Below are 21,589 nucleotides of genomic sequence, written 5' to 3'. Positions count from 1 at the left end.
AGAGAGAGAGAGGGGAGGGAGGGAGGGAGAAAGAGAGAGAGAGGGGGAGGAGGAGTGAGGGAGGGAGAGAGAGAAAGAGAGAGGAAGGAAGGGAAAGAGAGAAAAAGAGAGAGAGAGAGAGAGGGGGGGGGAGAGCGAGAGAGAGAGAGAGAGAGAGAGAAATAGAGAGAGGAAGGGAGAGAGAGAGAGAGAGAGAGAGAGAGAGAGACCGCAGTTCCACTCTCACTGCTGTATTGTCCCCGGTCTGCCCGCCACGCTTTGATCCTTGTACGGCGCCGCAGCCGTTTCATCTCTGCGGCCTGCGAGAGTCTGCGCGCTGCCAGCCCAGGGGTGCGTTCCACAAGAAGAAAGCACCACAGAGGCAGCGACGACCCCGCAAACACTTTCCAAATTCAATCAAATGAGGGAACTGTAAAAGCGTGGGTAATGATATTAAAAGAGGCGACTTCATACAGAATGTGTGCGTTTAATTTGACATAGCTGTACATCTGTGTTCAAACGGTATTCCTGCCCCAGGGTGAGCTGATTTCCGGGCAGGCTGCATTTCTGGCCCAGGTGATCCTTCATTCAGTCTGTCTTCCCGAGGAGCTGTGATCAGGCGGTGCTCCTGTCTCAGGGAGGCCCTTGGCCCGCCAGCAGCACTCCTGTTCCCAGGGATCTGAGTATGGCTGAATACCTGTCTCAGGGTCAGGAGGCTTCTATTGTGGCTACACTCTGTCCTGTCGCAGGGGATCTGAGTTCTAGCTGCATTCCCGCCCCAGGAGATCATAGTCAGGTTGCACTCCTGCCTCAGGGAGGCCCATGTTCCGGCTGCGCCCATGTCTCAGTCTGTTTCAGGTGATCCGAGTTCAGGTTGCATCCTGCCCAGGGGTGCTGTGATCAGTCTGCACTCCTGCCTCAGGGAGGCCCATGTCCCGGCTGCGCTTCTGTCTCAGTCTGTCTCGGGTGATCCGAGTTCAGGTTGCATCCTGCCCAGGGGGGCTGTGATCAGTCCGCACTCCTGTCTCACCGTGACCCTGTCCCGGCTGCGCCCGTGTCTCAGTCTGTCTCGGCTGATCCGAGTTCAGGTTGCATCCTGCCCAGGGGGGCTGTGATCAGTCCGCACTCCTGTCTCACCGTGACCCTGTCCCGGCTGCGCCCGTGTCTCAGTCTGTCTCGGCTGATCCGAGTTCAGGTTGCATCCTGCCCAGGGGGGCTGTGATCAGTCTGCACTCCTGTCTCGCCGTGGCCCTGTATCGGCTGCGCTCCTGTCCCGGTGATCTGCGGCAGGCTGTGTCCGCGGCACTCGTGCGTGACAACGCATGAAGGACTTCTGCTTCCTCAGACGTCATTGCTGAAGAGCCAGGGTTTCAGTCTTCCCCAAAAAGGAGATGCCGGCTCATGATATTAATGTCCTGTTGGGGCTGCTCCATAATTTTGACAAGCTACGAGCACACTCCCCCATCTGTAATTTCCAGTCACTAGTAGAAGAGAGGACTCTCTGATCTCAGAGACGTTGTGTGACGCAGTTCAGCGTTTTGGAGGATGGATGGGCCCAGTAGATTGCGGGAAGGACGTGTTCGATGCTTATACACAACACCTGGAAATAATGCTGTTCTCTTACTTCGGGGAAACCAATGCAGACGACGACATGTGTGGTGTCAGCGGGCAAATGTCTCTCGCCCTATACTCCTATTGCTCATTTTCAGTCCTCTTTAGCTCATTCCCTCGTATCTTCTGTCTCCATCCTCTGACCTCATCCTCATATCTCAAGCCGTCTATCAACCCTCATTTGTTCCATTTCTCCTGTTCCTCAGTATCCTTCTATAATCCACTATAGCGTCTTCCTCCATCTTTGTATTACGTTTACTTCGTTTCTCTCTCGCATTATCTCCCCACTTTCCTATTCCCTTCCCCGGAGTGTCCCTCCACCATCTATTCCTACTTCTCACTTTCTCAACGTTCTTTCCTTCTACCAGCCTCCGCGTCTATTTCTCTATCCCTCTCATGCTCTCCTTTCAGCATACTCTCATTTTTGGTCTCCCGTACTGCTCTTCCTTATCCCTTTACTTCCTCACACTTCTCCCTCATGCTCAATCCCACTCTCGACATCTTTACGGGCCGCCATCTCACTCCTTTCCCCTTTTCCTACACCCACTAGTCTCTCTTTTCTCGCATGTAGTCCCCTTCTTTTCCCCTTTATATTTTCCCCCTGTCCACCCTGTTTCCCTCTCCCTAACTCACACTCTTTCTGTTCTCTCTCCACCAACTCCCCCATCTGAGATGGTTTTGGGTGAGGAGAGGGCGCTGGTTAATGCGTGTGGGATGCAGTCAGACTAGTCTTACATGGTTACAAAGGCCTCCCTCTGGCACTGGAAAGACCATGGCCATTATTTAGTCTCTGCCCTCATTGCAGTTAACCCTGGCCCCATCTTCTGCAAGCAACACGCTACGTTCCCACTTCTCTCCAGAGATGGAGTTGAAAACACACTGGGTCGTGGTGATTGGTCCACAGGTGATGCTGTTCCCATGATGTGTCTGGCAAGGACAGTCTAACCTTGAAATGAAATGCCCCTGCTCCAGGTTTTGCAGTCACAGTCCACCACCAATGGCTGTGCTCCTGCACAACGAAAATAAATATTTGTCCTTTGGCCTGTCCACCCCATCGATAGTCATCAGAACTGTCTTCAGCTGGGTCATTCTAGATTTAGCAAAGAACTAAGGCATCCTTGAACTGCCCTTGAGGCGCTCAAAGAAGGACCAATCCAAACAGGTCACAGGAGAACCAGTCTCGAACTGTGTCACTTCAGATCCACTGTCGAATCAGATCATGCCCAAACCACCCTCACTCCAGATCCACTGTCGTAAAAGAGCAATTTATGTTACATTGAAAGTCATGAAGGAGTTGGGGGCAGCCTGGCGGAGCCACAGCCTTTCAGGCCCCTCCCAGTCCTGGCCAGGCATTTGGCAGCAGCTTGACAAGCGAGCATGGCCACCTTCGCTGACCTCAGTGGAGCCGGCATCTACTGTGCTGACGCCTGTGTTGGTGGCCTGGACCACATGCACCTTGTTGGCCACTTTCTTACGGAGCAGGCAGTGAAAGATCTTGCGGAAGCCTTTGCGGAAGTGCTTGGAGACCAGGGCATAGACGATGGGGTTGACACAGGAGTTGGCATAGGACACCAGGTGAGAGAGGATGCGGACGGCATAAGTGAAGTGATTGAGTGGAAAGTAGCCAAACCAGAAGCAGAGAATGACCAGATGGTGGGGCAGCCAGCAGAGGCAGAAGAGCACAGCCACTATGATGATCATGCGTGTCACCTTGCGCTTGGCCTTCTTGGACTCTGACATATCCTCGATCGGGTCCACTGACTTCCAGAGGTAGCGGAGGGTCCTTGCGTAGGTGACACCAAGGACAAGAACGGGGATGACATAGCTGAAGGCGAAAGTGCACAGGTCCATGGCTTTGCGCTGTGGGCCGAGCCAGTCAGGGTGGCAAAGAGTAACATTGTCAGATCGGTACTCCTGGTAGTAGCTGAGGTAGGGGCCTGAGAGGACCAGGGAGAGGCACCAGATGAGGCCAATGGCTGTCACGGCATTCTTGGGTGTCCGGAGCTCCCGGGAACGTAGAGGGTAGCGGATTGCCAGGTACCTGGTGCATGGGATGAGACAAAAGAAACTCATAAATAGTGAGCATGCAGGGTGCACCTCACCCCACTCATCCCAAGCTATACACCTTAACCCACTCCCCCCACAAAGCATCTTAAAGTCATGCTCAGCAGCTTCAGTTCATCCTGCGTGGTACTTGGAGATCTAAACCCCAATACTCAACAATTCAAGACGTTCTGTTTTCATTTAATCAAGCCTTTGCATCTGAAGCCTCACACTCAGCCGCTCGATGTCCTTTCAATCAACAGTTATGGACCACCTGGCTCAGCACCCAGTGACAGCCCACTCAGCATCTCAGGACTTTAAATACAGCACATTAGGACCTCCCTTCTCCACTCAGTACCTAGACAAAGGCCCTGTTTAGCAACTTGTGGTGACCTACACCTTCATCAGCATCCTGTTATCCCTGGGGATCATCTACAGAGACATCACAATACTCCTACACCTTTATCTTGTTAGGATTAGAGTTGTGGAATTCAGTGTCTTATGTGCCTACTGCAGCTTCTCTATATAGCTACCTTCTTCTCTTTTTTTATACGTGATTGCGCTGCTATTGGATGTGGCGCAATAAATGGGCAACATATTAAAATTAAAGGACTCAAATATGGCCCTGTTGCCAGAGGAGGGATAACACCAAAACATCATATTGTCACCGGCTCTTATAATGATAATTCTTGTACTTGAAATGCGATTGACTGACAGATGCTTTCTTTTTTTGTGTCAAATAATTTTGGACAGATGCTTTCTTGTTTCTCAGAATAATGGTACATGGCTGTTTCTTGGCATTAGAATGCTTTTAATTCAGATCACAAGCCTGACTCCTCCATGGTAGCCAGTGGAGGCAGTAACGCATGATGAACAATAAAATGTCTGTGCTGCCATTAGGTGAACACAGCCATGCACCTGCTAAATTGAATGGGACAGTGTTTATCTACAGTTGTGACCATGAATGATGCGGACTAAAGACCCACTTGTATTAGTCCCATGGCCTACTACATCTTCCAGAAAACGAAAGTATGAGTGTTCTGAGTGGGTAGAAGGATTATGCGGAGGACACAGAAAGGACTGGAAATGGAGGGCTCTTTCTCAATTCTGATGGTGGTGGTACATGGCCATTTCTTAGTGGAGGAGCAATTAATCTGATTTCAAATCTTGTGTGAGGTTAAACCCCACATCAGGGCTGCAAGACCTTTGCCTTACAGAATTTAGGGCCATTATGTGCACCAAGGGCAGTGCATTGTGTGGGGGTATATTTTTCGAGTGGGGACAGCCTGTGGTTGGGGTTTCAGATAGTGCCTGTTGCTGACAGCCGTAATGCAACGCAGCAGCTAGAAGCTGTCAGGTTGGTACCAATCTTGCATGATACATCCAACGGAATCAGTGTTTTTTTCCATCTGTCATTATCCCTGCCAAGGACCATACAATATATAAGGGTCAGTGGTAAAAGCAGGGCAAGAGGAATAGGATAAGAGGAAAAAAAGATACAAGATTCCACACTGTGGTTTGTCACTTCTGCTGTCAAAGAGATCTGCAGGTTATATTGGATCACTTCCATTATCTCTTTTTAGCCAACTCTCTATGCTTTGAGAGGCAACTGGGAATTCCTAAAAAGAGAGGGCATCCCAAAAAGCATTTTCCCCATACAATTTCCCCTTAGGGCTTTAAAACAAGACCACAGCCGAACTACTGAACAGAATTACACCAAATGTGGCAGAAAGCTAGATCTTCATCCAGAAAAATCTCTTTTTGTAATTTGGTGTAAATCTGTTCAGTAGTTTTTAAGTAATTAAGAAAAGAAATATGTATATCTAGGGGCGTGGATGGTCCGCGGATCCGACAGATCTCATACTGGGATATGTTATATATAGAAATAAACCTCGGCACTCTGACTTATTCAATATTTAATTTGTGGAAAGTTATCCTATTCTACGATACTATAAGAAGACCATGGATGTCTATGAATTTCGAGCAAACTTTATGGATTACTTTTAAGCCTTGAAAAAGTTACTTTGTAACGAAACACGTGTTGGCTGCTGATGCACCGTTCAACAGGAGGTTTACTGTATATGCCCTCCATCCTTGTAATACCATGTCATTGCAAATATTGCTTCTGAACTAAATGTATTGAGAAAATTTCTAAATTTGTGTATACTACATGCATTAAATTGAACAGCAAACTATTCATTGCTTCTTGTTTAAATTGAGTATCGTAGAAAAGGATAACTTTCCACGAATGAATTATTGAATGTGTCAAAGTGCCGAGGTTTATTTATATATATGACATGTACACTGGGTTCAGCTGAACCACTGTGGGTTGATACCTGAGGTAGTGGGGTGTATGTTCTTAACCTCGAGGGGCACCAATATTGTATATAGATCCCCATTATACACAAAAAGTTATGTGCTACCATTAAAACCACCACTGCTGTTTGTTGATTATCATACTGAGATATGATTGGCTAAAAGAACAGATGAGGGACGGAATGCTGAATTAATCAAACATTCACCCCTAGCCACAGATCTGGGCAAAGTCCGTCGTTTTTTTGTACGCCACGCCATTTCAGTTTAGACCCAGCCATATGCAAATCAGTGTTTACCCTGTTCCCCATGGGAACAGTCCAGCCCAAACTGCCAGGCTTGGTCTTCCCTTCACCAGAATTTAGCATCCTGGGACCGGTTTTGGGATAACACCCCTCATCAGCCAGGCCAGCTTGAATCTGGTGGCGTAGCCAGCACGGGACCCACGTCTGGGCCTACCCTTCACACTTAGGGCGACAAATGCAAAAAGAACATCTCCTTGTGTTTGTTTTGTTCACTCTAGGTTGACAGGGTATGCCCAGATGTGGGTCCCTTGCTCAGTTTGCCACTGGATTCAAGCTAGCCTGGCTGATGAGGGGTGTTACCCCGAAATCGGTCTCAGGATGCTTGTTTCCGGTCCAGGGAAGACCTGGCTTGGTAGTTCGGGCCAGGGATGAGTGTCTGAAATGTTTCAGCACTTTGTCAATCATCTCCTTGTGTTTGCTTTGTTCACCCTAAGTTAGCAGGATATGCCCAGATGTGGGCCCCTTGCTCACTTTGACACTGAATTGAAGCTAGCCTGGCTGATGAGGGGTGTTACTACGAAACTGGACCCAGGATGCTTCTTTCCAGTTCAGGGAAGACCTGTCTTGGCAGTTCAGGCTGGACTGGTCTCATGAGGAACAGCCAAGACTGATTTGCATATGGCTGGGTCTGACCTGGGGTGGTGAAGTGAGCTAAAGAACGAAGATAGATTCAATCCAGATCTGTGACTGGGGGTGAATATCTGAAAAGTTTCAGCACTCCGTCCATCATTTCCTTGTGTGAGATTTGATTGGCTGCCACCACTTCAACCAAGAAGTGGTGGCAGCCATCTTGGAATTAAAGATTCTGCTGCGTTCCCCTCTCCCCCATAAATATAGTGGTGAGCTCCAGGAGATGAGAGCCCTGGGGCCAAAAACAGTCTGGGGTGGGGGTCCATTTACACCCCCCTCCCCTATAAAAAATGCGCTGGGCTCCGGGGCATGGGGGTCCCTGGGGCCAAAATATGCCCAAGGAGGGGAACACGTGCTCCACTCCCCCCCAAAATGGGGGTCCCGGGTCCAAAATTGGTCCGTGGAAGAGGGCTGTGTGCCCCCTCCCCATTAAATATAGTGCTGAGGCATGGGGTCTCCAGGGCCAAAAAAATGGCCTGGAGAGGGGAGCCTTGTGTCCGCCTACCCCTAAAATATGTTGCAAGGCCTGTGGAGTTCCACTGGGCTAAAGACAGCTCAAGGAGGGGTGACCTGTGCCCCCCAAACCCTCCCTTAAAAAAATGCACTGGAACCCGGGGGATGGGGTCCTCAGTGCCAAAGGTGACCCAAAGAGGGGGCCCATGGGATGACTGCCTTTGAGGGCTGGCCACAGGGCCATGCACAGTGCGGGGTTGGCTGCATGCAGGGGGTTAGCTGCAGGGCCTGGCCACAGGCTGGGGCCGGCAGCTATCTCCCCACCGTGTGCAGCTGGATTAATGTATGGTAATTAAATATTACTTGACGTTAGAAAAAAAACTTAGAAATTCACTGAAAAAAACAAAGGTTACAGGGACGATATAGTTAGGAAATACCATTAAAAGTACCATTAAAAAACTGTAGAAATTCACTGAAAAAACCAAAGGCTACAGGTGCATAATAGTTAGGGAACAGAAATACAAAAAAACAAAGATTACAGGGGGCATTGTAGTTAGGTTCAGATTTTACACACACAAATGCATAGAAAGTCAGCAGTTAGAGTCATAGTTATGTGTGTGATTGGTTGTGTGGATCTTTGAGTGTGTGTAAGTGGTTGTGTGGGTCTGTGAGTGGGTGTGTGAGTAGCTGTATGGATGTGTGAGTGGCTGTATGGGTGTGTGAGTGGGTGTTTTTTAGTTGCTCAATGGGTCTGTGAGTGGGTATGTGAGTAGCTGTGTGGATGTGTGAGTGGTTTCATTGGTCTATGAGTCATCGTGTGTGTGGTTGTGTGGGTCCTCCACCAAATCGCAGCAAAAATAAATAAAAACATTGACCCTCGGCGGGATCCCTGTGGGACGCCCCCACCAGCCCTAGGGAGTCAGGCTATTCCTACCTTGCCCCCTTTTGTTTTTTACTGCGATTCTTTGGGATTCAGGCTCAATCCTGAGTTCCAAGAAGGCTGCCAACACTTCCAGGTTGAAGTGTTGGCAGCCAATCAGATCTCAGCATGAAATCTGTCAGATCCGCAAACCCTCAGCGTCCCTAGATATCTATAAATCTTTTTTATTTAATAACTCCAAAACTACTGAACGGATTTATAACCAATTACAAACGGTCTCTTTCTGGACCCAGAGCTAGCTTTCTGCCAAATTTGGTGAAATTCCATCTAGCAGTAGTCTAAAATCCCTATGGAAATTGCACGGGGAAAATGTGTTTTGCACCAGACTGACCATAAGAGGGCTCTGCACTCCAGGTGAAGAGCATAGAGCTCCAGCTAGGAGTGATTTATAAAATATGGTAAGCTCTTCTGGGCTCATGGATTTAATGATCCAGGAGGCTCACTGTTGTTTTTGTAATGTCGCTTGGGTGCTGCTGCAACATTAAATATATATTTGGTGGTGGTGCTCCTTCTTTTTCTAGGGGGCACCACAAGCATAAAAATATATTATGTTAAAATGCCATAGGACATTATGGGGTACTCTTTGCTAGTAGTCCGACCGCTCTTTTATTATTGTTTCTTTTTTTAATTTTTTATATTTCGAGTATCCTGGTGCCCATGTGGGACATCAAGATGCTTCTTTTTTGTTGGGGGCTGCGGGGGTAGCAACTCCAGCTGGGTAGGCGTGCCCATTTTTTCCCTTGCCCACGCTATTGCGGTAAGAGAAACTGTGTTCTGGGAGTGGGCTGCCCGGGACACATAATTGGAGCTGGCCCTGGGGATTGGGTCCCTGGGGTCTTGCAAAGCTCAGGGAGAGGGGGTGCGCTCCCCCTCGGCAAAATTTGGCAAACCGTAGGTGATGGTGTCCCCGGGGACGAAATCGGCTTGGGGGGGCCTCATGCACTCCCCAAATAATGAAATATATTTTGAGCACCTGGGCCCTGACCCATCCAGATGTTCATTTTAATTAAAATAAATGTCCCTGCCATTTTGATGTTTTTATTTGGCACAATTCAGTGCTGCAGGATCACTGCAATTTTTTTAGCCGCCCCAGTGGGACTCTGCCACAAGGGCTAGTGGGCAGGCTATCTCCACCCTGCCCCTAATATTATTTTGTAAAACAATTTCAGTACAGTCCTAGCTGCTGCAACATTTATTTTCATGTTGCGGCCAGCCAATCAGAACTCTGCCTCCAGCAGGACCGTTACTCTCACAGGAACGAGGTGTCCAAAGGCGAAAAAAGCCCCTTTACCCATCAGAACTGTCTATTTCTTTTAAGATGTGCTCTTGGGACTTTTGCAAGAGAACACAAACCCAACTTTACAGATATGCAAATATTTCTGAGCCTTAATTTCTCAAAAACTACTGAATGGATTTACACAAAATCGCAAAAAGCATGCTTTCTGGACCAAGATCTAGCTCCCTATTGAATTTGGTGTACTTCAGTTCCATTGTTTTGGCTGAAGTTCAAAAATGTCTAGAGAAATTGCACGGGGATTTTGCATTTTGGGATCCTCCCTTTTCTCGGCCCTGCTTGACCAATCACCACAAAACTTTATAGGGAGGACATTTTGGAAAGTTTCAAACTGTGCCAACCAAAAGAGCAATTTTCTATGGAAATACAGCCGCCAATGGGTAATACATATATATCTATATATATATATGTCCGCTCCACACTGCTATCGGGTAATCGTACCGTTCCACACAGATGACAGCACTCATGGGGGGAGTTCCAATACAGCTTTTATTTCTTAGGAACTCAGGACGCACAACAGACGAGTTTCGGCGATTGCCTTCTTCGATGTTTCTATATATATATATTCACTGATTCCCTGCCAGTTGCCGTGTAGCGGCTTCTCTGCACATGTTCTGTCTGAATGCACTTAATGCCAGTAATCTGTAATGACCGCTAGCCTTTTCTTTACTGAAAGGAATTTAATAAGGATTGCTTCAAGTTACTGCTTCCTCAAACTCAGTCCAGATTTAACCCCTTCCGTACTCATGACGGTTCACACTGTTAACCATCAGGCAGCACACATATGGAAGGCCCAAGGGGTTTCACCGCAGGGGGAACAGGACATGTGGATTTCCCATAAGGGATAAGGGTACATGGCAAGTACATAAGCACACACTTCAGCATTATCACATAGTCCTAGTTATGGACATCCCTGTTCGCCATGATTTAGCAAGCAAGGTCTAAGCATATGCTGGTTCACCCTCAACAGAGCATGTGCACTCTGGTCCATGGGCAGGTTACAGGTGCCCCAGTTAGGCATAAAACGCTTGGCCCTGTTAGCCAAAGTAGACAGGCTGGGTACGAGTGCAGTCACCCAACAAGTGGGCTGTGGGCCCACAAATTGGGGACACAGGTGTTAAGGCACGTACAGAGCTAAAAGGGCCGCAATCACAGGCAGCAGAAGGTTGGAGCCCACATCAGCTGGAGGGTAACTGTTATAATTGATTTATGTCTCTCCTTTCCCTGGCTGGGGATTCCCTGTTGCTCAGCTAGTGTGAGTGGTAGAATGCTTGGTGACATCATGGAATGTTTGGTGCCTGGCCTGTGTCTGGAGTGGCAGTTTATGGCAGGCAGGCTGAGCGACAGGGAGGTCGCTCCTGGTGGGGTTTTACATTTCCATCTATCTTATCTTGAAGAACTTAATCTGGAACTTAACTTAAATAAACCTATCCTGTTTATACACCTGGCTCAAGGACTTTCTGTGTACAACAGTAACATAGCTGTGGTTAAGGTTAGACCTCTCATCAGAGGCCCCGCATTCCTACAGGTCTTGTGAGACAGTTTAACATTCCAGGAGCAGGATAAACAACGCGAAGCGCATGTTCACGGTTCTAAGGGTTTTTTGGGCTTCTGCAGGCACGGGCCATCCAGGCTCATGCCTACGGTTAAGTTGACAAACATAGGATGTATTTGTCACAGGTGGCCATGGACACGTTCCACTGGACACGCAGGACGCCCTAGAAAGCAGGTTGTAGGTGAGAAATGAGCTGTTTTGGTGGGGGGCTCTGGCGACCACGGGGCCACCTCCAGAGCTATGGTGGGACCTACAGGGCGATCTGGAAGCAGATGGGTACAGAAGGGTACCTCTGCAGGAGCACAATAGGGGTGCCAGAGCCAAATCCCTGTAGCCTCATGGCAGGTTCCTGCAAAACCGCGTTGGCGCCCCGTTAGCCCTTCGGCCTGTTGTGGGCCTGAACAACCGGGGGCTTGCCTTGCTACGCTCCGCCCTGAAAGGGGGGTGAGTAATAAGGGACCAATGTGTCACGTGATCCGGAAGGAGGATCACCCCATAAAGCCTAGCACTGAGTGGGTTCTCCACAGTGATTGGCTCATCAGGCAGTCAGGGCAGCATAGGTTGGTTAGAGCTGCCTGCCCATGGATAACCCACCATATTGCATACTTTTGTATGGAATAAACCTGCAGCAATATTTTCCCAAACAAATTTGTGTTGTGTATTTATTTATTCATCATGCATGCTCTGTTGTTGTGTGGGTGGTGTGTGTTGCCGATAATGGCACTAATCTTGAATGGATGTGGTAGCACTTATGTGGCGGTTTTCCAACCTTCCTCCTTCCATCTATGTGTGTATGTTGTGACATATCTATAGTGAGACCGTAGCCAATAGGCAGCGCATGGGGTCTGAGGGTTGGAGTGGGAGTGCTTCAAATGTCCCCACGGGCCTTCCCTGGACAGTCTGCACTTCTAAAGGGAAACGCGAGTGATGTCTAGCCAAATCCTGGGATTTAGTTATGCAGATGTGTGTTTTTTTACCACCCTAATCTCTGCTGGGTAATACTGCTCGTATTCTTGCCTTTTAAGCACAGGAAGCTTTTCTAGCAGGAAAAGTCAGACTGTCCACTCGCCTCCCCCTCCCGCCCTTCATATTTCTTCAGAGCTCAGATCCGATCCAAAGTAATTAATCTGGAGTCTCTCGAGCCTGGTGGCGATTACACAGCCAATTACCAGAAGATGTCATCGAGAGGTGAGTGTGGTCTGCCGGGGACAATGACAGGCTGTGCGCTGCTGCAGCAGTCTGCACGGGCACGAGAGCCCCGCGGCTATTGTATATGGAATAAAGTACACCCTGTTGTACATTAAAAGGATACTGACCCCCTAGAGGAATAAGGCAAAAGCCGAGTTGCTTTATGCGGCCATGGATCTCCAATGTGACTTACAATATCCGTTCAACACATGACAGAAGGTATTTTATTAATTAAAATGCTTGCTGACACCCTCCCCCTTCCCACAGACCTTGTTTTCTTTAAAATGCACATGAAAGCAATAGCATGGTTGCAGTAATAAAGAAAAAAAGCGCAATCAGTGGTGCAAAATTAAACAAACCAAAAAGCATTTAATAATTTGTTGCAAAAAGATATTAGTTTAGTTTAGTTTAACATAATTCGGATTAACATACTGTCACTCCGAATGCCTTGAAACATGCAAAGAGATTCTATTTATTTGTAATGACCTGTAGAGTGTAAAAATGAAACATGCTGCCATAAGTATCTCCTTTTTGCTGATCTGTTTGTTTTAGAAAAAAACAGATCAGAAGAACAAAGAAAACAGTTTTTCACTTCATTATTCGAGCTGCAGATGTTATTATGTCTGTGACCTGCCTTTCATCTTGGCGGCCCGTTCAGGCAGCAGGAATTATTATGTCGCTACTCAGCTGTTATAACTTATTAAAGTTGAGCAGTTACGTCATTTTATTATTTCAGCTGACGAAAGACATCACAACTTGACTTTAATAAGGAAATTAGAGACAGGATTTTATGCAGGAATTGCAGGCTCCCATGCATTAGAAGATCTTTGCCTCTTGGGCAGGGAAGCACGTTTCACTCATGAAAGGGCCACTAGCCGCTACCGGCAAGAGTGACTTGTAGGAGCCTGAGCATTGCTGTCCCCTCATATGGAGGGCAGGTTGTTTCCTGCTCCTATGGCGTATGTTTTTCTTCTCTAGGCCCTACTGTTGTTGTTACTGTTTGGCATTTGTAAATACCTGCCAACTTCCGCTCATTTGAGTGAGGGGATTTTTCCTCTTTTCATTCTTATTCACCCTCCTGACAAACAAAACGCCGCCATAGATTTCAATGGTTCACCTTTCAGAAACCTTTATTCTCTATTGAATGTAATGAACTCACACTCTCAAATATGGGTGACAGGTATGTTTGTATAGAGAGCAGTAATCTGCCATTAGTATGGCATCTTAGCGCTTTTTAGGTCGAGGTAATATCCGGTCTGCCGAAGGCAGAACCGGAAGTACCGAGATTTAATGTTTCTTAGTGTGGACTATATGTCCCGCCTCTGTTTTTGCCTCTCTCCCATTGGCTGGCTTCCTAAACGGAGGCCAGCCATTGGAGGAGAGAGCTGTCCCTCCGAATAGGCTCCGTCTTTTTCGGATTTGGGGGCGTACATTTTGCTGTTCTTTCGCCAGTGACGTCACCCGTCACTCAGAACAACAAAACGCACGCCCCCGAATGCGAAAATTACCATGCTTTCTCCAAGGCATTTCTGCTTTGCCTCGGAGAAAGACTGTGGTGGTTTCCAGAGCTGCTCTGCTCTTCCCCCCTCCCTCCGCCCTCAGCTCTCCTCCGTCCCGCTTCCCCCCCTCCCTCCGCCCGCAGCTCTCCTCCGTCCCGCTCCCCCCTTCCTCCGCCCGCAACTCTCCTCTGTCCCGCTCCCCCCCTCCCTCCGCCCGCAGCTCTCCTCCGTCCCGCTCCCCCCTCCCTCCGCCCGCAGCTCTCCTCTGTCCCGCTCCCCCCTCCCTCCGCCCGCAGCTCTCCTCTGTCCCGCTCCCCCCCTCCCTCCGCCCGCAGCTCTCCTCCGTCCCGCTCCGCCCGGTTACAAGCAACAGGTAGGTTGGGGCTGGCATGTAACAGTTTGTAGATCCACTTATGATCTCGTACCAGCGCATTGTGGCGCAACGCGTTGCATGTAACCCCAACAGAGTTGCTGTAATCTCAGATGGGAAATAACATATCGAGCAGCATTCAGTATTAGGGGAGTGTGCTGGCAAGCCTGAGGAAAGAAGCCCTCTCAATGTCCGGAGGGAGAAATCCAGGTCCCCAGTGTCCAGGGATTGTGTGGAGAGCTAACCCCTCTGTCACAGGGTGGCATTAACTGCACTTCGGGCACCAACAGTTTATCAGGCGGGCCCCATGACTTTACACCCTGTGCGATGAGGGCAACAAGACAAAGCACAGCCAAAGCCCAAAAGCACACACTTTTTCAAGGATCAGGCGGGGTGGGTGCTGACTCACTGCGTTGTTCTCCGGGACACTCAGATTCCAGCCATTAGCTGCGAATCTCCTTCAATGTAATGCTGCAGTTGTAATTACCACACGTCTGGGAGGCACCTCGCAGCCGGCACCTTAGAGGCCCCACAGCTGTTTTGATCCATACTGCCCATCAGCCGCCTGCAGCATCAGTCCGTAAGCAGGTCCGTAAGCCAGACGCCTCCAGCTGCGATGCGCGGCCTCTCCGCCCTTCCACGTCGTTCACAGCAGGCCTCCAGATCACCGTAGCAGCAGATGGGCCGCCGCACAGCCGGCACTCCAACGACCCTACAGTTGTACCGGTCCCTGCTGGTAGTCAGTCGGAAGTGACGTCAGGAGTCAGAAGGTCAGTGGGCCCAGAGCCTCCGGCCACAATTTGCGCTCCCTTGTTCCTCTGCACCACTTGCTGCAGGCCCCCGGTCCACAGCAGCAGCAGGTAGGATGTCCCAGCAGCAGCATCCTAGGGACCTTGCTGCTGTTTCAGTCCTTGCTGCCCCACAACCACCAACTGTGTTGGGTGTCAGTGGGTTCGCAGCCCAGCTACCTCCAGCCGCGAGGCACAGCCCTCCACTCTGTCACACCACCGGCAGCAGGCCTCCAGACCACAGTGGCAACGGTAAAGACAACCCAGTCCAGCATGCAACAAGTATGCACGTGGGGGTACTTAAGTAGGACGGCAGGGCATCATTTGTGCGTGAATGCCGTTATTGGGAAGAGGAAAAAAACGGATAACGGGGATGGGTGGCATAACAGCGTTAAGGGACGTCCGTCATCTTGTCCCTGCAAGCCACGCCCTCTACATGACAGGTCTGATATTCAAGGTTTAATCAAACATAAAGGTTGCGAGAAGTTGCAAACATTTATGTCTTAAGCAAATGGAAATTCTCAATCCCTCCTGCTTTTGAGGACTGAAGGTTGGAAATGATGGTGTAGCTGCACATGCAAAGCTGATTTACAGACTAAATGATCAATCACAAAAATTTGGGAAGAGATTTGGGAATCTAGGTGGTTGGAAATTGTAGTCTATGAGTACAGTTGTGTTTTATAGGAATGTCTTGTATTGTTGGTATCCACTGTTTTTAGGTCGAGGTAATATCCGGTCTGCCGAAGGCAGAACCGGAAGTACCGAGATTTAATGTTTCTTAGTGTGGACTATTTGTCCCGCCTCTGTTTTTGCCTCTCTCCCATTGGCTGGCTTCCTAAACGGAGGCCAGCCATTGGAGGAGAGAGCTGTCCCTCCGAATAGGCTCCGTCTTTTTCGGATTTGGGGGCGTACATTTTGCTGCTCTTTCGCCAGTGACGTCACCCGTCACTCAGAACAACAAAACACATGCCCCCGAATGCGAAAATTACCATGCTTTCTCCGAGGCATTTCTGCTTTGCCTCGGAGAAAGACGGTGGTGGTTTCCAGAGCTGCTCTGCTCGTCCCCCCCTCCCTCCGCCCGCAGCTCTCCTCCGTCCCGCTCCCCCCCTCCCTCCGCCCGCAGCTCTCCTCCGTCCCGCTCCCCCTCTCCCTCCGCCCGCAGCTCTCCTCTGTCCCGCTCCCCCCCTCCCTCTGCCCGCTGCTCTCCTCCGTCCGGCTCCCCCTCTCCCTCCGCCCGCAGCTCTCCTCTGTCCCGCTCCCCCCTCCCTCCGCCCGCAGCTCTCGCAGCTCGCAGCTGAATATCTGTCAGTGGTTAATAGTAGGTTGTTGCGGATAAATGCTGACAATGGCAGTTGTTGACACATGGTTGAGAAGAAGGTTGTGGATGAATGGTGAATGAATGAATATGGTAAAATGAGGAGAGGCAGAGAAGAGGACGGGCGCACGACATAATTGGTGAGGATGGTCACCACTCAGAGGTAAAATGGGGACGTGTAGTGAGTGCAGAGTAGTGAGTGCAGGGTAGTGAGTGCAGAGTAGTGAGTGCAGAGTAGTGAGTGCAGAGTAGTGAGTGCAGAGTAGTGAGTGCAGAATGCAGAGTAGTGAGTGCAGAGTAGTGAGTGCAGAGTAGTGAGTGCAGAATGCAGAGTAGTGAGTGCAGAGTAGTGAGTGCAGAGTGAGTGTGCAGAGCAGTGAGTGCAGGTGCAGAGTGGTGTGTGCTGTTGAGTGCAGAGTGCTGTGTATTGGCAATGTAAATGACAATGCCATTTATTTATGATTTAAAGAAAAAAAAGAAATGTCATGAGCAATGCCAATAGCTCTACCTTTAATGATGCCGAGACCATTGCATTGTAAATGCTTGTTGAATATCCTGACGAGTCTTTGGGTTCTGATCTGTCTATCGCACACTGGGATGGCTGTGTGGAAATGCGCTCTCAATAGTACACCAGCAGAATTGTCACCTAGCTCACTTTGACAACATCCTCCCACTTTGCTGTCGGAGAAGTAAAAGTACACACCAGTTTCCAAATAAGCAGCAATTTGTAAGAAGACATAGCCTGACATTTGGGTGACAAATGTGACAAGATAAACACAAAACCTAAAGGCATCTTTATTGCTCCTTCCTGCATGTTTATTTCTGGGGCTGCTCCGCCACCCCTGCACCCTAGTTCCAGAGCCTATGAAGGTTGGTGGTGGGGTTGGGTGGCAGGAGGGCAGGGATTTTTAATTTCCAGTTTGGGCAAGTTGGTAGTGTTGAGAGGATTATATGCACAGGATGGTGCAGGTGTGTCGTAGGAACGAATGAATGAAAAAGTGTGGCAGCGCCTGAAAAAAGGCATCCTATCACTGATAATGGGCAAAGGCAGAAAGGAAGGAAGCGATGAGGAAGCAGGAGGCTTAGGTGGGATTTATGAGCCAGGTTTTGAGCTTCTTACTATAAACATCTTTGGTACCGATGCTATGGAGTGTGAGTGGAAGAGAATTCTAGTGGAAGCAGGCAGAAAGGCAAAATACCACCCTCCAAACCTGGCTCTAGAGAAATGTGCAATACACACCATTATTACAGCTGGAAGGGTGCAGGGTGCCTAAAGGAGATTGTATATAGGATGGACCTCTGTTTGGCATGACCTCAAAGACTAGGAAGAGAGACTTGAAGATTATGAGTTTAAGTACCTGAAGTCAGAGTAGATCTATTTGATGGCTGGATACCGAATGACTCAGTGGAAGGTTAAGGATGAGCAGTGCAGCTTCTTTTTGGACCACTTGCAGCCTCGTTTTGCATCACATAGTCTGGAAGACCTAAATTAAGGGAGTTCCAGGAGTCCCGTCTTAACATGATTTGTGCATGGACAACTGTCTTGGAAGATGAGATTGGTAGGAATGGGGAACTTTCCTAAGGGCTTTCAGTAGTTTAATATTAGTGACAGTGACAGGAGGTCCGATTTTTTGAGGGAGAATTATTTTTACTGGATCCTGAAGAGTTAAGAGCTGGAGGCCAGGAATGTATTTTTTGTTGTGGGGGCAGAGATGAAGGGTATATGCGGAGGGTGGTGGGGTTAATGATGGAAGGTCAGTTTTTATTTCTCTGCCTCCAAGTATAGGTTGGAGGCACAGACAGATGATTTGACGGGGATGGGCACATGTAATATAAAATTATAGATGTATTTGCTCTTGTCTATTTGATATAACTCAAACCCCCTCAGTGAAAAACACCCCTGCTATTTACAGTTACCCATCTATAATTATATTCATATATTATTATTGGATACAGTCTATTCTGTATAGTAGATGGCAATTATGCCTGGGAGAGAACCATCCTAACGAGACCAAAGGCATTCCATCCAAGGGATTTTAGCAGATATTCCACCCAGGAGAGCGTCTTGCCACTCACTAGAGAAACCTTCCATGCATCCAAGTGAAGTTCATTTCGCCCGGAAAGCTGCATTCTACCCACAAGATGGCTTTCTGCCCAGAATATGGTTATCCCACCCTGGAGAAGGCTAATGTATGCCAAGGCGCCTGAGAAATGGTCATTCCACTCAGGAGAAGGCCTTTATTGCGAAAGCACATTTTGCACCCAGTAGAGGGTAATTCTTAGTGGTTGATGGCAGTTTCATCCACATAAAATACACAAGGGGGCATATTACCAAGCAATAGCGATAATTATCGCTATGCATGGTTAGCGGCTGAAATTATATCGCCGCGCTCCGATGATTTTTACCGCTGAGATACCTTGATATTATCAAGGTTTATCTCAAAAGCGGTAAAAATCAGCCGAAATGCATGAATATCGCAGAGAAATCAGCGATATTCATGCATTACCGAGCTAATGCTCTTAGCCATGTTATCCACCTACCATTGGATAACATGACTAAGAACTGCTCTGGGCAGGGGTTAGCTGTTGGAGATAATCGCGCTTAGCGCGATTATTTCCAAAAGTAGGTAATAGGAGATAGCGATGTTAGCGACTGTTTCCAGTCGGTAACATCTTGGCACGCCCCCTTTGCATGTCATTATCGATAAATATCGCTGACATGCAAAGTGGGCCCCAAGATGATCGCTATCTCCTACTAGCTAGGTAATAGCGCGATAAAATTATCGCCGCTTTAGCGGGAAAAATTCCCGCTAAAGCGGCGATAAGGCCCTTGGTAATATGCCCCAAGGTTTGTAGTTATGATGACAAAACCCAATGGATGGATTGTTCCAATGTTCGCATCTCTGTCTTCTTAACAAATCCTTCTGTTCAGTAGGGAAACCCTCAGCCACTCTTAGGTGACATGTTTCATAATAGGGTTCCTCCCCACATCACTGAGCAGTGGTGTGGGCTACAAACGCCCATAAAGAAAAGAACACTTTAAGTATGGGTCAAAGAGAACAGGGGGTCCCTATGTGAGATAGAGGTGTAAGATGTTGGAGCAAAGTGCACAAAAACACTAAAACTACCTTGTTGGAAAGTGCCCTTCATGCAAGATCACCCTGATTTGTTTGCCTTTTTACTGAACCCTATTTTTGCTGGCTTCAACATGGTAACATTGGCATGCCCCTAATTGCCATATTTAACTTACCTACAAGTCCCTAAAATTTGGTGCTCGAAGGGTACTCAGGGCTGGTAAGTTAAATGTCATCAGTGGGCTGCAGCACTCACTGTGCCACCCACTAAAGAGGCAATTCAAATATGGCAGCAGGCCTGCCACCAGACGCCTGACTGTGCAATTTTAAACTGCAAATTCAAGCTGTAAAAGTAACCCCTTTTGACAGACCTAAAACCCTCCTTTTAAATATGTATACATTTTCCCTAAGAAAGCCTTTCTGCCCATTAAAACAGTGTGCAAAGCATTTAAAAAGTAAGACATGTAAAAAATATTGTTAAACATGTCCTTACAGTGACCAGCACCTCAGAGATATTTTTAACGTAACAGGATTGCCTGTTCCATAGGAAAGCATAGGGATACAATATTAAGTTTAATAAATATTATCTCTGCCTAAGAAATAGCTGCAAATGTAACTTTTGGACTTTTTGATATATGTATTTTAATTCCAATTCACTTCGGATTAGTAATACATATTTTTTAAAGATGGCTTTTTTAAAGTCACCTTTCTCCTGCACGCAACTCCTGGAAGGTAAATCTTCATTTTGTTCTCTCCTTTCTGCCAGCTAGTGATTTCAGCATTTCAGTGGGTGTCAATGAGATGTGAACTTGCTCCCAGGACAGAGACTAAAGACCATGGGTGTGGGGAGGTTGTTGTGTCCCTCACAGGACGGCCTTTGGGCTGGGCCCAAGGACTGGTCCCAAGGACTAAATTAACTTCATAGAGGCCTACCCTGTCACAAGCAGATGTAGCTAACACCCAGGCCTGCACCCTTCTATTGTCTCTTCAGCCAGACTGGCCTCTATCACAGTGGGTTTCTTATTGACACCACAGTGTCCGATTTTTCTGGCGTGTCAAGACCTGCTAGAGTTTTTCATATGACATTTGCAGCGCACTTCGAAGGAGGAAAAAGAATGCTAAAACAATCTGTGTTTGTTTGCTATCTGGTTGCTGAAAGTTCTGCTGTGTCCAACCAGCCGTCTGTCCCTGAGTTTATTGGGGGTTTAGGGACTGCCTAAAACTGACTTTATTGTTAGATGTGGGAGGACACTAGGACTTCCACAGTACGCTCCCCTAACACACATGCATCCACCCCTCAGAGCCCAAGTTTAGTGTGGCTGAAGACTTCAGCTACCTTGAAAATGCCCAAAAAGGGTAGGGATCACTTTGAAGGCCAGGAAAGAGTCATTTTATCAGACAAAAGTTTCGCAACGATATTACTGACTGTTCTGCTTTTGCAAATATGTAAGAAATAGGGACTACAGTTGCTGAATCACTGAGAGACAGCTGTTAGCAGACTGTTGTCAATGACATTTTATTGAAAATACCAAATTTACAGTGGGCTTTGGGCCAGCCCATTGCTTACCATTTTATGGCTTTCTGGTCAATCTCATTTGCTTGCTTCTTATTCAATGGCATACCTTCCTCTTGTGTTTGCCACCCCCTGTGCATAGTGGTTTTATTATAATCTTTTTGATTGGATGAAGTATCTTTCCACTACTTACAATCATGGTACATTGTTTTCCCTTTCTTTCAGCACTCCATAAGAGTGCATGTGTTTGCTCAATCCCTTACTTGCTGCTTCCTCCTTCATATCCACAACACCCAGCTTGTTCTTTGCTTAACCCATACTTCCCCAGCTGCTTTTTTATTTCTTTTCTTCTGTTTTTCAAATCCTCCCCATGCCCCTTCCCTTTGATAGCACTTGGGCAGGAAAAGTGAGACAATGAAAAACAGCTTTATTAGCCACTTTTCACTGCAACGATATCCATTCTGTCTGTCAGCAAACTTTACCATCTTTGCTGAACAACCTTATTTTCTGCTGTTAAGTGATGCAGTTTATATCTTGCTAAAAACAGCAAGAGTTTCATATCCCTTGTAACGGGACCTGTGGAGTTTTTAGACACATACTCATCAAGCCAGATCAGTGTCCTAGAATATCTTTTAATTGTACACTTGATTATGAGGGCATGATCCTTTCAAGCGAATTGACTGTTTCCTTTATTGTTTTGTTTGCATCAGAGACAAATC

The 21,589-nt window shown here is 47.8% G+C and overlaps 1 protein-coding gene across 1 annotated transcript in view; it reads right to left on the bottom strand.

The window, feature by feature from the left end:
* Positions 1-2,856: 2,856 nt before the first annotated feature.
* GALR2 (galanin receptor 2) overlaps positions 2,857-21,589 on the bottom strand; it is a 127,116-nt gene continuing 108,383 nt past the window's right edge. The window contains exon 2 of the mRNA XM_078650829.1: positions 2,857-3,631. Coding sequence (XP_078506955.1) covers positions 2,857-3,631 — 775 coding nt within the window. The remainder of the gene's footprint in view (positions 3,632-21,589) is intronic.

The sequence above is a fragment of the Lissotriton helveticus genome, chromosome 7, assembly GCF_964261635.1.
Source record: "Lissotriton helveticus chromosome 7, aLisHel1.1, whole genome shotgun sequence".
Lineage (NCBI taxonomy): Eukaryota > Metazoa > Chordata > Amphibia > Caudata > Salamandridae > Lissotriton > Lissotriton helveticus.
This window is presented reverse-complemented; position numbering and strand designations above follow the sequence as displayed.